Below are 15658 nucleotides of genomic sequence, written 5' to 3'. Positions count from 1 at the left end.
TGTGCTCTGTTCGGCTCTGGATGGGAGTGTCACCTCACACACACACACACACTGAAGGAGGAAGCGCTCGTGCTGCACGGATGAAGAATGAACCATCTGCATCTCTTCTTCTTCTTCTCATCTGACGTGTGTTTTCACCCTCATGATGGCGAGACTGAGCGAACACGGGATCCGGCTGAGCTCTGTGTGTATCTTTCTTATCTTCTCTAAAGTCTTTCTCACGCACTACCATATACTTTACTTGTGTTATATTGCGTAATGTTGTTTTTATAGATGAGCCCGTCGTACCTGGAGAGCAACTCCACCAGTCACACATGGCCCTTCAGTGCGGTCGCTGAACTCATCGGTGAGCGAAACACTCGTGCATTCATGATCGCAGGAGCAACTGCGTTTAGTCAGGAACCGACGGTGCTTTCGCTTTAAACTTCCGCGAAATCTAACGCGCACAAGAAATGCGCACCTGTTGCGCGCAAAATACCGTACAGATAACGCTTTAATCATAATTATGTGATGTTAAAACGCAACACACATGATGCATTTTGGATCTTAGTATCAAGTGCACTCGCTGCGTGGATCTGAACACATGTCTGAGTGTCAATGACCTTGATGACAAAATCATTTCTGTTGCAAGCAAAACTAAGATCATCGGTTCTTGTCAACTTATATAAATGTAATGCTATTTGCATAAATGTCAAATGCATAAATATTAAAGCAAGTTGCATTAATGCAAAGACGCGCACTTTACAAGCAAAACAAAATCTGAAACTATAGATGCAGTGTTGAAAATGAAGACAAAGTATCGTGTCACTTTGTGTTGTGAAACATGTTGACAGTTAATGTGATGAAGTACACCTGTGGTTATTCTGCCGTGATAGATAGATGGTTTATGCTGATGGAAATGCGTGACACTTTCAGGATCGGATCTCAGTTCCGTTAGAGACAGGAAACTGGCGTTCATAACATGGAGACGGTGGTGAAATATCTCGAAATGTGCTTATCTTTCATCAGTTAATAATCAAGATATGAGGTTTAACAAAATCCGTCTTAATGCTTGCAGTTTCCCCTCTACATCCTGTTAAACGTCTGTGTGTCTGGTTTTAGTTTGTAGGCTATAGGTTATATTTAGAGTTCTGCATTTTTTGCAACCGCTTGCAGTTTAAGAGGAAAAAAAAGGGAAAATTATTTTCATGTCAAATTGCATTGCCAAAGAAAAAAAATAAGGCAAAGGTTGAGCATGTCAATAATGCAACCGCATTTTTTTTTTCTTCTCAAATTATTTGAAAAATGTAAATTCTCGTCGTAGATAATGCATCTGACCCGGGCGTCACAGCCAAGAACATCTGGATAGATGTTGTGACGCTCAGAGAACAGCTGTGCCTCAGTTTTATGGACAATGGCAGTGGAATGACGCCCAACAAACTGCACAAAATGCTCAGGTGCGTGAAAACACACACACTAATTCCGCCATCTTGTTGAGGAGAGACATTTCTAAGGGTGGCGAAGCTGAATCTTTCTTTCTCTTTGCAGTTTTGGGTTCACAGAGAAAGGCTCTGGTAAAAGCAGCCATCAGCCCATCGGTGTGTACGGAAACGGATTTAAATCGGGCTCGATGCGTCTGGGCCGAGATGCTCTGATCTTCACGAAGAACGGAGGCTGTCAGAGCGTAGGCTTGCTGTCTCAAAGCTTCTTACAAGCTATTAAAGCTCAGGCCGTGATCGTACCCATCGCCCCCTTCAACCAACAGACCAATATCCTTCAGTTCGTATAATCCAGAACGGATCTCTCGGCCCAAGATCCAACTAGTTAAAAAAAATTCTGTATGCAATTCTAAAGAAAAAATCAGATGCATGGATTTATTTAGCATGTTTTGCACTCTATGCATACTCTATGTAAGCGGACGTTCATGTCCGTCAAAGCATGGCCCTTAACTCCCATCTCACAGACGCTGGTGGTGACGGAGGACTCGGAGGCCAGTCTGAGAGCCATCCTGAAATATTCTCTCTTCCAGAGCGAGTCTGAGCTACAAGAGCAGCTGGACTCCATACAGGGAAAGAAAGGAACCAAGATTCTCATCTGGAACATCCGCAGGTCTGTGGCACGGTGCACTTTTCTAACTACTTTGTGCCAGAGTCGTAGTGAAAGGTGAAGATGACGTCAGTGAGCAAGTGCAAGACAGAAGAACCATTATGTATAGTTTCGGGATTAATTTGCATGTGATTTAAATGTTGCGCACAAGGGGAGTGCACGGACTCTGCCGGAACAACACACTCCTGATTTGTGTTTGTTTTGAATATAACCCTGAACTGCTTAGTTTAACAAATCAAGTTATTTTAAAACACCCAAAAAGCATGCAATTCTCTAGATTAATACTAGATTAGAAAGCAAGCTAGAGAAGAGGAGACATGCATAGAAGACTAATTAGTAAGTACCAATGTTTATTAGACACCTTCCTTGCTAGATTAAATACAAACATTCAAGTATGTTTTATCTGATACTGATAAGGTGTGATAAACTGTGACCTTGAATGCAATGTAAATTTAAGTCGATTTGGATAAAACTTCAAATGTGCTTAATAGAGAAAATGCACCTCTGTTATTTGAATGTTTTTTTCAAAAGTTATACTGCAGGGCTGCTGAATGCTTAAATCTGATTGGTTGATGAACGGTGTGCAGTTATTTTCAGCGAAACTCACGGCTAAAGTAGTTCCAGCAGGTTTTGACCGCATTACAGTTTCATATCACTCCGTCAAATGATTTCAGTTACTTCAAAGGTCTTTACAGCCGACAACAGCAGAAGAACCAAAACTCACAACGACACTGACCAATCAAATACATATAGTAAACAACAGGATAAAAACAACTATTTATTTCCATGTTTTTCGCTACAAAATTACATTTTATTATATACAGAAAGCACATACTCTCTCCCACTCAATCGCACACACATACAGCACGGACACACACTCTATACTATAGAAACTATAGTAAATAGAAAAATAGTTTAGCAACTTAAAGAGTAACTTCTAGGCTCTTTTTGTTAATCTACTCGAGTCAAACTTTCGTGTAAAAGCATAATTAGAATTGAAACGCGACTTTTAAGTTTGACCGTATTTTCGTTTGAGGTTAAATTGCCTGTTGAATGGGAGAGCTTAGGGCACGACTATGATAGCTTCAAAATCACTATTTTTAAAACACTAAGAAGGCTCGACACAACATGAAACTGTGCTGGAAGTATCACCAGAGGCTCTACACATGAACTCCAGCATTGAGAACATTGTGTACACAGAGTTTACTAAAAAGAAAGATTTTGAACAACTCACAGTAGCTGTGTCCGCCGGCATTCTGTCAGTCAAAAATAGTCGATCTCCGAATGTGAATGAACTGACTCTGAATTTTAGTATTGTTTCTTATATGAGGATCCTTTTTCAAATACAAGGTCAATATTGATTTTCACTAACGACAAAACAACAAATTATCTGTGAATTTATATGAAACTAAGCTTTAGGAGCTTTCCATCTTTACTCTCCTCCCTGTTACGTTGCATTCGGAGATCGACTATTTTTGACTGACAAAATGCCGGCGGACACAGAGACAGTGAGTTGTTCAAAATCTTTCTGTTTAGTAATTTCTGTGTACACAAACACTGTTCTCAATGCTGGAGTTCATGTGTAGAGCCTCTGGTGATACTTCCAGCACAGTTTCATGTTGTGTCGAGCCTTCTTAGTGTTTTAAAAATAGCGATTTTGAAGCTATCATAGTCGAGCCCCAAGCTCTCCCATTCACAAGGCAATTTAACCGAAAACGAAAATACGGTCAAACTTAAAAGTGGCGTTTCTCTCTAGCGAGGAAATAACATTGCTGTTTTTGAAGCAGATAAACTTACAGTTTCACTAGAAACACTGTTCAGAGACGCACAGACTCTGGTAATTCACACACACTTAATCTCTCTCTCTCTAATAGCTGCATTAATAACTGCATTACTCATTAAATGGCTAAAGCCTCCATTACTAGCTCTTAAATTAAGTTTTGAATTGAGCAATTGAGGATTGGCATGATGGAAGTCTATTCTGGAAATCTAACCTTTTCCATTTTATACCACAGAAATAAAGATGAAAATCCAGAGTTTGACTTCGACACCGATGCGGAGGACATCCGTCTGCCGGAGATCCGAACGGAGGAGATGCAGGGAAAATGGAGGAGAGATTACAGGCAGCGCAGAGACAGTAACAACGTTCCTGAGATGGAGTTTTCTCTCAGAGTGAGTGAGAGAGAGAGAGATAGAGAGAGAGATAGAGAGCGAGAGAGAGAGAGAGTGTGAGCGAGAGAGAGAGAGACGACCAACAGAGCGAGAAACTTCCTGATATTTATGGCCTGTGGTTGTTTTACAGTGTGAATGCAAATGTGTGTGTGTGTGTGTGTGTGTGTGTGTGTGTGTGTCTGTGTGTGTGTGAATTTTAGGTGGAGCTGAGAGGACGTTAATACAGTTGTGAAAGTTGAGACTTTAACTTTGTGTTGCAGAGATGAAATGAAAGGAAAGCCAGAGCTACAATCTTCAAAACGGAGAATGTTTTAATAGTTACAAAATATTTTCCCCAAATGTAAACACTGTCTTCACATGTGAAATAAGTCACAGTCCTCTTCTTCTTGTAGAGCGCTGCAGTGATGGTGTATTTTTGTAGGCCGACACATAAGTTTGCATCAACCCGGTTGCAAAACCCAATGCACCTTATTCCTGCGCCCCATGACCCTCAGCGCGAATTATGGGTGTAACTTCCGTTAAGCTGTAAACAATCAGCGAAACGCTCGCTCTATGAACGCAATACGTTAAAAAGAGTCACAATGAGATATTAATCTACTTGCACTTCAAGCATCGAACATTAAAAGGACATTTAAAAGTGTAAAAGCATCAACAAGGTATTTCAACAGATCAAATAAACCCAAGAGCGCGAGTCTTTGGTTAATCACTGTAGTAATATATATATATATGTAACTTAAGTTGCCTTAATCAAAAATGTTCAGCATTACTATTTCAAAGTGATTTCCGTCATTTTGACAGATTATGAATTGCATTTACCTGTGAAAGCAAACCTGGAAAGAGACGTGAGGATTTGAGGAGAATAACGAGAGATTCTTCGTGCATTCCAGTGAATTATTAATGGAATATATCGTAAATTAAATCCGGGAGAACAGAGCACAAATGTGCAGCATATGTTGTCCTTTTTCATACTTTTACAGCGGATCGCAAAGGGAAAGAAGAAAAGAATCACGAGGAAAAGAAAGCAGTGACTGAAAAGAGTTCTTGCCGTAGATATTCCTGTTATAACACGTTAAAATACCAAGTATAACGTCATTCTCATGATGTCTGAAAATAAATTTGGAAAATTTGGAAAATTTGACAGCTCATCCAGTCAAAATGACGTATTTCGTTTCAGCCTTTTTGAATGGAAGTTCCCCAAACCAGAAGTGCCTCCCATAATTCAACACGCAGTCAGATCATCAGGAATAAGGAGGATAGGATTTTTCCATTGGCTTTTGGATTATAGTGGAATATAAGCTCTGTGAGCAACAGAAGTTAATGGCTCTTAATCAAGTAATGAAAAATGAAACAAAAGCACGCACATCAGTCTCAAAAGGGTGCTCGACTAAAAGACCAACAAGTAAAGAATACAATATAAAGTCGGCAACACCTAAGCTCCAAAATTATCAAAAATATTTATTTTCGAGACAGCTATCGCATAGCGTATGTTACGTTTCGAGCACGCAGGCTCTTCATCAGACAAATTGACTACAGATGTGCAACCCTTTATATCTCCAGGTGATCACATGTCCAAACATCATATTACTAACCAATACAAAACAAGAAAAAAGAAAAAAAGAAAAGAAAAATATATATACACACAAAAATATCTAAAACACTATGCAAAATACAACAGTATCATTATTATGCACTTCAAAAAACACTTTTCTTGATACCTGCAAAAATACATCAAAATAATGAAATTAAAGTAATCACTCCAAAACCTTTGATGTATTACATACAAAAAAAGAAGAAAAAGAGAAACACACACACATATGTATATAACAATTCAAAGAAATGGACGAATATCGAAATCTTCATTAAGTCCTCTAGGGGACAACGTGTTTAATGTGAAAATCCAAAAAGCCTCACGCTGTAAAAGCAATTTATCAATGTCACCTCACGACGTGGATACTTAACTTAACTGAAAAGAATCACGAGGAAAAGAAAGCAGAGACTGAAAAGAGCTCTTGCCGTAGATATTCTTGTTATAACACGTTAAAATAACAAGTATAACGTCATTCTCATGATGTCTGAAAATAAATTTGGAAAATTTGGAAAATTTGACAGCTCATCCAGTCAAAATGACGTATTTCGTTTCAGTCTTTATGAATGGAAGTTCCCCAAACCGGAAGTGCCTCCCATAATTCAACACGCAGTCAGATCATCAGGAATAAGGAGGATAGGATTTTTCCATTGGCTTTTGGATTATAGTGGAATATAAGATCTGTGAGCAACAGAAGTTAATGGCTCTTAATCAAGTAATGCATTGATCACTGACGTCTAAATGTTATCTAAATAATTTCGGGCATGCGTTAATGTATTAAACGTGGAAAAGTTCTGAACGAGTCGTTTTTTTCCAGCTTAGTTTCTATAAATGCTCTTTCTTGGGACTTTTGAATACGTGTTTTATCTCAAAAGATCAAGGACCGTTTGATATGAGCCCTTTGAAACATAAACACTAACACCAATGCACTGTAATTCCTCTCTCTGTCACTGCAGGCGTATCTCAGTATACTCTACCTGAAGCCCAGGATTCAGATCATTTTGAGACAGAAGAAAGTTCAGACTAAGCTGGTCGCCAAGAGTCTGTCAATGATTGAGAACGACGTCTATAAACCTCAATTCATTGTATCCTTACATTTCCCCTCAAAACCTGTTTCTGTGTTTTACATGCAAAGCAAGTAATGTGAATCAACTGAGAATGGGAATATCATTGTTTTAGTTTGGTTACTTGTTTTGTCTTTTCCCATCATTTCCCAGTCCTGCTCGTTTAGACATGTACGTTTCCTTTAAATGCAACCGCTCAGAACGAGAGAGTGAAAATAACTTTTGGATTCAACCTGAAAAACAAGGAGCACTTTGGAATTATGATGTACCATAAAAACAGACTGATAAAGGCCTATGAGAAGGTTGGCTGCCAAATCAAGGTACTGGATTCATTAATCTGCACACACAAAAAAAAGCCTGTTATACATTTTATTTTATTATTATCCATTCCTCAAGATTTCACAGATATTGTGCAAAAAAAAAAAAAAAAGTGTAGAAAACCCCATTTTTAAGACAATAACTGGCCATTTGGTGTAAGTATCATTGTCTTTGACTTCCTCTCTCTCTCTCTCTCCTTTAAGTCATCAGGTCAAAGGTCAGGGGTCGGGGTCATCGGAGTGATTGAGTGTAACTTCCTCAAACCTGCTCATAACAAGCAGGATTTTGAGTACACCAAAGAGTACAGGTGCATTTCAGCCGCTCACCGTTAACTTTCACATGCGACGCCACACCGGCTCGGTTAGATCCTCAATTGAACAGGACTGACATTCTTACTAGATTCAGATTCAAAACAATGGGTTTAAGTAGTTACTACACATCCTATTATTTAATATACAAAGCAAACATATATATTTTTTTGCATATATATACACTTTATTGTAAATATCTACAGTATCTTTTTTTCTCCCTAAATTGTGTTTATATTGCACTACTATAGAATGCCTGAGCCTCAATCTAAGGATTTCAATGTGCAAATTGTCACTGACATAAATTTTAAACTGAAACAGAGTTAACTATATAAGTCAAAAAAATGTCTGTACATTTTTTTAAATTATTTTTAATTTTATATATTTTTTTAATTTTATATAATTTCATATAAAAAAGAATCATATAATTTCTATTTTATATAATTTCAAAAAGTAAAATAAAAATTCTTATATTTAATATAAAATATTTTTTAATTGTATATAATATGCAACAGATATGTTGTGATCAACTTTGAAATATTAAAAATAAAATACAATAAAATATAAAAAAAATAATATACATTTTATATAAAATATTTATAATGTATATGTAACAGATATGTTTTGATCAACTTAAAAATATTAAAAGTACAAAATAATTTTTTTATATATATTTAATATAAAGTATTTTTAATTGTGTATATATTTTTAATATATATATGTGTGTGTGTGTGTGTGTGTGCAACATGTTCTGATCAACTTTAAAATCTTAAAAATAAGATAAAAATATAAAAAAAAAAAAAAAAAAAATTATATTTCATATAAAATATTTTTAATTGTGTGTTGTATTTATATACACACTAGTGCTGTCAAATAGATTAATCGTGATTAATCGCATCTAACAAAAGTTTGTAAATATATCAAATGTGTGTGTAAACATACACATATACACATTTAAACATAAACATATACAAAAACTTATGTTAGATGTGATTAATCTATTTGACTGCACTAATATATACATACATACAATATATATATATATATATATATTTAATGTATACATATATTAAATACATATATTGTATTGTTGTCATTTTTAAATTAATATTTAACTGCATTTTTTCCTGCTTTTCTCATAGACTTACACTTGCTGCTCTTGGTCTCAAACTGAATGACTACTGGCGTGAAAAGAAGGAAAAGAAAGCAAAAGAGAGAGAGTTTCAAGCCTTAGAGAGAGAAAGCAAAGAAGGTGATACTGAGGAAAACGAGGAAGAGGATGATGAAGAGGAGGAAGAACAAGAAGTGTATGATTGTTTTCCTCCAAAAATGTTCACACAACAGTTTTCTCATATCTGCGTGAGAGTTTAACCATCTGTCACTCAGATGGCCAGAATAGCACCAGCCTCTCTGAAGCGTGGGTTTGTGGGTAAAAAATGAGAGATGGTGCAACTTGACTTACTAAAAACTGACAATTTGTCTGTTAGACCACAAACCTCGCACATACACGCATCACAGAAAAGGCGTCTTGTGATGACAGAGGTCGAGCTGAGCTGTTAAGTGCAGGTGGGCGGCGCTGAGAAACTGTTAATCACACGGATAAAGTGATAGCGTCTGTGAGTAAACCGTACAACAGCTAAAGCAATGCGACTCGCATGATTGATCACACATTTGCATCAAGGTTTCGCATTTATCTGACAATTTTTTCAGAATCTTCTGAGAACATTCAAAAGTAACATTGCCATAATGTTTGCAAAATCATAAAAAAAAATGGTTCCCAGCATGCAAAACATCAGCAATGCTGGATTTTACAGCAGGATTGACAAAGCCCAATAGGATTTTTCCATTGGCTTTTGGATTAATGCAGAAAATAAGTTCTGTGATCAACAGAGTCATCAAAGTTGATGATTCTTACACATTTTGTTCATCCTGATATGAATATTGAAGTCAAAAACACTAGTGTTCAGCACAGACCTTATTTAAGCCATTTAAAGGCAGTGGCGGAACTAGAGTTTTATACATGGGGTGGCCAGGGGGTGGCCACTGCTACTTTCGGGGGTACACAGTACACACACACACACACACACACAGTGGAAAAGCTTGTGGAAGGAATTGGGTCACTCTGTGTCTATAAGTGTTGAACATCCAAAATATTTGCAGAAACCAAAGCTGAAGCACCAAGGAGATAAGATACCGCATGTGTCTGTTATGAACTGCTGCGTTTATTTACAAAACATTTTTTTATTTTTTTATTAGATATAGCAGGCATCAAGCAGACATCTCCTTGAAAAGTAAAAAAAAAAATGTATTGCCCATCAATATAAAATCTTATCCTAGGAAGATTTAATACAACATAATTCTTTCTTTATAATAATTTATAATAATTCTTTCTAAATATAATTATTTAATTTATAATTATTTTTTTGTTTTAATTTTTGGGTGAACTATCCTTTTAATCTGGCAAAATCATCTCAACTTAAATTCCTGAATTGGGTATGTGATTGACTGCCTGTGTCTGGTAGATGCTCTGACCTGTTGCTGGTCCTGAAGTCTGACCACACTGACTCTGACTAGCCAGTGGTGATGCAGGGGCTGGGGTCTGTTTGCACCTGATCGGCCTGTTAGTCCAGTCATTTTAAGCTAAATTGGGGGTCAACCTTGAACAAATTGCAACAGAAGCAAACTCAACTGATTTTGTATCCTCAATATGTCCTGAGTAAGGAAAAAAAAAGTCCAGAAGAATCCCATTAGGGGAAAGTTTCGAAAAAGACCCATAGTCTATTCATACGCCTATTAAATCTTTCTCTAATGTGAATGGGGTAAAAATTGTAACCTTTAGATATCACCATGAAAATTACTGAGTTGATTACTTACATCAAGACAAACAAAAAATGTATTCCAAGTTTTTTTTAATTGTTTGTTAAGATGGACAAACGGTGCATAATCTAATTATGTATGTGCTAATTTGCATAAATACCACAACAGGTCTAAACATTGGGTGTAGTCAGGTGAACATGTCTTGTTGAATCTTGTTGACACATAACAGTAAAATACTTAATGTTAAGGTCTGAATGGAACACATTTAGGCTACCCATGAGCATTAATACATAGAGGCAGGAAGAAGTACTTTAGAAACCAGCCTTTATTAATGTTTAAGAGATGGGGTCTGGGTCCGTGGGACTGTTTCTGGGGGACGAGTCTGAGGGAAGAACAGGAGACAATGGTAAGGAGAATGCAGAAGACTAAAGGCAGGTAAAATAAAAAGTGAATCCCCAGAAACCGTTTTCGAAACTTTCCCCTAATGGGATTCCCCTAATTCGGGACTTTTTTTCCTTACTCAGGACATGAGGATACAAAATTATTTGAGTTTGCTTCTGTTGCAATATGTTCAACCTTTTTTCATAAAATGACTGGACTATGTTTGTGCTTATTTAAAAAGAACTCTGATATCTCTCCCTTTCTTTTCATGTTTAATTGACCCTGTTCAAAAATATGACAAATTTAAAATATGATTCCAATATTCATATTCTAATCATCCAATTACCAAAAATGTTATCTTAACTCTTTCTCGCCAGTATAAAAAAAAAGGTGTTTTTGGTAATTTTCACAATTTCATGGCACCCCAGAATATTTTGTTGTATGAATATCTGAACATACCAAAAGAAAGAACAGACCCTGTGCTTTAAAAAAAAAAATAAAAAAAAAATAATAATGTTTTATTCTAGCTTCGTGCGTCTTTTTTTATCAACACTTTATCAACTCATGTTTTTTAGCAACATGAGCAAAAAGCTGAGAAAATCGCATTTTTATCAAAGACTACATCTAGATCAGATTCATAATGATGATCAAAACACAGTAGATCGAGTCCATCAACACCCTACACCCATAAAGTTTCATAGTCCTATAGTGATCGCATTATGCTATCGCTTGTTTCTGCTCTTCTTTGCCTGCGTTTTGATATCCTATCCTCACATTAGCCAGAACATTTGTGTACTGTAACGTACACACGGCAAGGTAGCCTACTGTATATGCGTGTATTAGGCCTAATGTAGGCTATTCGGAGCAAACCACCCTGATGCTAAACCTTAAAAACTTACTTCAAATATGATGTTTTCTTATTCGGTGAAGTTCGGTATCTTGCAACCATCTCTCGTCCTCTGCTCGTCCGTTTGAAAACTGTGCGCGCGCCGCGCTGCCGGCGAACGTTTTTTTTTTTTTTTTTTTTTGCATCAGCAACTGCCAGTAGCAAATACAATTTTGGACCCCGGACCCCCCTCTGGCTCCGCCACTGTTTAAAGGGGTGGTATAATGCCCTTTTCACAAGATGTAAAATAAGTCTCTGATGTCCCCAGAGTGTGTGTGTGAAGTTTTAGCTCAAAATACCCCACAGATATTTTTATATAGCATGTTAAAATTGTCACTTTTTGAGGGTGAGCAAAAACACACTGTTTTGTGTGTGTCCCTTTAAATGCAAATGAGCTGCTGCTCCCGGCACAGCGGGCGGAGCTTTAAGAGCTTGTCTGTGTGTGTGTGTGTGTGTGTGTGTGTGTGTGTTAGCAGCTCCGATTACCTCGCACAGACACGCAATGAACATTTCAGTGTGTGTGTGTGTGTTAGCAGCTCCGATTACCTCGCACAGACACGCAATGAACATTTCAGTGTGTGTGTGTGTGTGTTAGCAGCTTCGATTACCTCACACAGACACGCACTTAACATTTCAAAAACATTTAGCCTTTTATGATCAAACTGGAGTCAGAAAGATGGAGAGACTAAAGAAGAAGTGACAACATAGACAACATTTCTGAATGGTTAGTTGATGAGTTTATGTAGCTTATGTGTGGTTATCTTCTAGTCATTGATTAGCATATTCTGTCATAATAATCTATAAATCGTGTCCCGGGGGCGGGGTTTATGTAAATGTTAGGGTTAGTGATGTCACTAACCCGGGAGGAAGCTCGTGTAGTCTCTATCAGCCGTTTGTTGTAGTCCTTAAAAAGTGATTTCTGTAAAAGCAAATATCTCCCTTTGTTTTGAACTTTGAGCGTCGTAACTTTGCAGAGGTTGTTTATGATCAAACAGCAACATTACACACTAACTAAAGTTAGAAAAGAACTAAAACGCATTACTTTAACTAAAAACGCATAACAAAAACCCCATTGACTTCAAGATGATTTCATCTTCATCTTGTTTCTGGGTTTTGGCCAATAAAGATGTGTCCTCCCTGCAGAACTCTACACCACCTGCCTTTGACACGCCATAAATCATGGTTGAACTAATGGCTAGTGGCTTTTTTTTTTTTTTAAAGGGACAAGCCCCAACTTTCTGTTTCAACTGGAAATACATCAAACATATGAACAAACCTGCATCATTTCATGAAAGATCTCCTCAGAACATCAGAACACACTCTGTATTAACAGGTTTCTTCTGTCCACAGGGATGTGACGTGGATTCAGTGTGAGGAGTGTCTGAAATGGAGAGGGATCTCCACTCACCTGTTCGCTGGAAGCGTTCCTGATCCGTTCAGATGCTGCATGCACCCCATCCCACGCTTACGGTCAGTCTGAGCCCATCTGATCCAGTTCTGAAATTCACAACGCAATACTAGTAGTCTATTCAACGTCATATCAATGTTCACTGTGTGCAATAAGCAAGTGCATGCACAATAAGCAATTTTTCTGTGTGCATGAAGTACCCAGATGACCCTGCGTTCAACCGGAGCACACTGTGGGAATGAAATCGTGTATCCCACAATGCAATGCGCTCGACCTGACCTGTCAGTTTCCATGTTACAAAAGAACTGCGAATATTACACACTTTTTTTAATCTCTATCATGATTTGTTATCTGATTAAACTGACAAAACAACAAGGAGGATCAAAAGAAAAAGCTAAATAATATTTGTTTCAGAGATAAGTGGAATTAAAGGACAATTCCGGCGCAAAATGAACCTAGGGGTTAATAACACATGGGTACCGAGTCGACCGTTCTCTGGGATGTGTTTTCATGCTAATCGAATGTACCCAGTTTTAGCTCGAACCACTGATTAGCTTATAACGCTAGTATAGGGTATGAGTAAGTAAAAAGAAATCGCTAGTTAATAATACCACTAACAAGGCTCAAAATCAGGGTTGCCAGATTGGGCGGTTTTGCCATCTATTTTGCGGGCAAAAATGGGTTTGGGCGGGTGTATAAAAATTGGGCTGGTTTCGGATCAGTTCGGCGGGTTTTTGTTGCCGAAACACCGGCACTTCAGATCCTTATTCCTGCGACCCAATGTTCAGCAGGCAGTCTCACTCACACACACACACACACCTCAACTCTGGCTGATGTGCCACCTAACCTCACAACAGACACTCCCTCCCACTACCTTAAAGTGACGCACGCCGGCACCGCCCGCCCCTCAAACAACATAGTAGATTGCGGGGTTTTCAAACTTAAGTAGCTGTCAATGCGGTTCATGACCTGTTCATGACACTCTTTCTTGGTCAGCGGCAGCGCCAACACAGATTTGAATATGATTTTGTCAAAGGTTTAATAGACAAACGAAATGGAATAAGATCGCGTGGGTGTTTGAATCGAGATCACAGACATTAAAGATGAATCGTGCAGCTCTGTAATGACACATTTCGAGTCTATTGAATCAAAAGTGGCTAACTTCTGTCAACCTCATCTATAAGCAAGGGCAAAAATAAATTTAATTTGAATTAATATCTGTAATAGTAATATTCTGTAATAAAAAATAAATCGATTTTAAAATCATAATTTTTTTTTTTTAAACGCGATATCTATGTGAATCGATTTTTTCTCCCAGCCCTAATATGCATGTTTCATGTTGCCATTTGAAATAACTGAAATGTTAAAGTGAGTTATTTTTTATGTCCATATCTACGCGATGTTTTTATGTTACTGAATGCTTTTGTTCCAAGCGACTTTTAGTGACAATAAACAGACTCATTGATAGCCTAAGTTGATCGCATTATTTTCCGTAACATAAGCTTATAGTTTAATAGTAGGCCTAGAATAGTCTGACTGAAGTCAGTGTAGCCTACTTTTGCGTTCATTTAATTGAATATTGTTTCTAAAATCGGATAGGCTAAGTCGAAAAATGGGTCATTTTAAAGTTTGTTAATGATTTCAATGTGTTTAAACGAGAAACAAGCCACAAAAAAAAATTGGGCGGGCTGGAAAACCTCGCTGGCACCTGGCAACCCTGCTCAAAATAGCCATTTAATACATGCAAACCGAAGCATTGAGAACTTTGTAAGTGTACAGACAGTTTAATAAGAAGATACTTTATAAAGACAGTACACTTCGCGATCTTTGGAAAACAGTCTCGACCAGTCGAACCACGAACGCCGTGCTAAGTGAGCTGGTCGATAGGAATTACGTTTGTGAAATCTAATTACATGTTCGTTCGTGGTTCGACTGGTCGAGACTGTTTTCCAAAGATCGCGAAGTGTACTGTCTTTATAAAGTATCTTCTTATTAAACTGTCTGTACACTTAAAAAGTTCTCAATGCTTCGGTTTGCACGTAGGGACCCTCATTATGCTACCGTGTTAGTGTGGGGCTATTTTGAGCCTTGTTAGTGGTATTAACTAGCGATTTCTTTTTACGTACTCTATATAAGCTAATCAATGGTTCGAGCTAAAACTGGGTAGCAGTACATTCGATCATAGATATCCATATAAGGCTAGATGTCTTAAGGCGAAGTCTCGAACGGCATCACCGGCGGCCATCTTGTCACAGGGAAGCTTTCTGGCGAGCTCAGTGGTATCTGAAGTAAGGTGAGTGATCAGCACTCACACGAATCCTCTTATCTCGCTGAAATCTTGACGGATTTACAAACGGTTTGGTTTCTTACAAACGTTATTAACTTGGCTATAAGTCTTTCATATGGAAGTCCATTGGTATAATTATTCATATGTATGCAGTGTCATAACTACATCTCTGACGTTTATAACAATCCAAACCGTTTAAAAATCGGTAGAAAATTTAGCAAGTTATGTATATTTAAAAGTACATGCACCATTAACAAACAATGTTACGAGTGAGCGAGCTCCCTGTGGCAAGATGGCCGCCGTGTGCGGACGTCGACCTCCATTGGCCAGCAGCGCGGACGAGACAT

General features: G+C 37.7%; 1 protein-coding gene across 1 annotated transcript in view; it reads left to right on the top strand.

Annotated features, from left to right (window-relative positions):
• Positions 1-26: 26 nt before the first annotated feature.
• The window catches only part of LOC309503997 (MORC family CW-type zinc finger protein 3), a 24320-nt gene continuing 8688 nt past the window's right edge, over positions 27-15658 (top strand). The window contains exons 1-11 of the mRNA XM_082176941.1: positions 27-184; positions 274-346; positions 1304-1436; positions 1528-1749; positions 1942-2088; positions 4101-4257; positions 6799-6927; positions 7107-7226; positions 7428-7531; positions 8675-8839; positions 12967-13086. Coding sequence (XP_082033067.1) covers positions 143-184; positions 274-346; positions 1304-1436; positions 1528-1749; positions 1942-2088; positions 4101-4257; positions 6799-6927; positions 7107-7226; positions 7428-7531; positions 8675-8839; positions 12967-13086 — 1412 coding nt within the window. The 5' untranslated portion in view covers positions 27-142. The remainder of the gene's footprint in view (positions 185-273; positions 347-1303; positions 1437-1527; positions 1750-1941; positions 2089-4100; positions 4258-6798; positions 6928-7106; positions 7227-7427; positions 7532-8674; positions 8840-12966; positions 13087-15658) is intronic.

Source organism: Leuciscus leuciscus (assembly GCF_965113295.1).
Source record: "Leuciscus leuciscus genome assembly, chromosome: 8".
In the NCBI taxonomy this organism is placed as follows: domain Eukaryota; kingdom Metazoa; phylum Chordata; class Actinopteri; order Cypriniformes; family Leuciscidae; genus Leuciscus; species Leuciscus leuciscus.
Note: the sequence above shows the minus strand (reverse complement) of the source record. Positions and strands in the feature narration are given on the sequence as shown.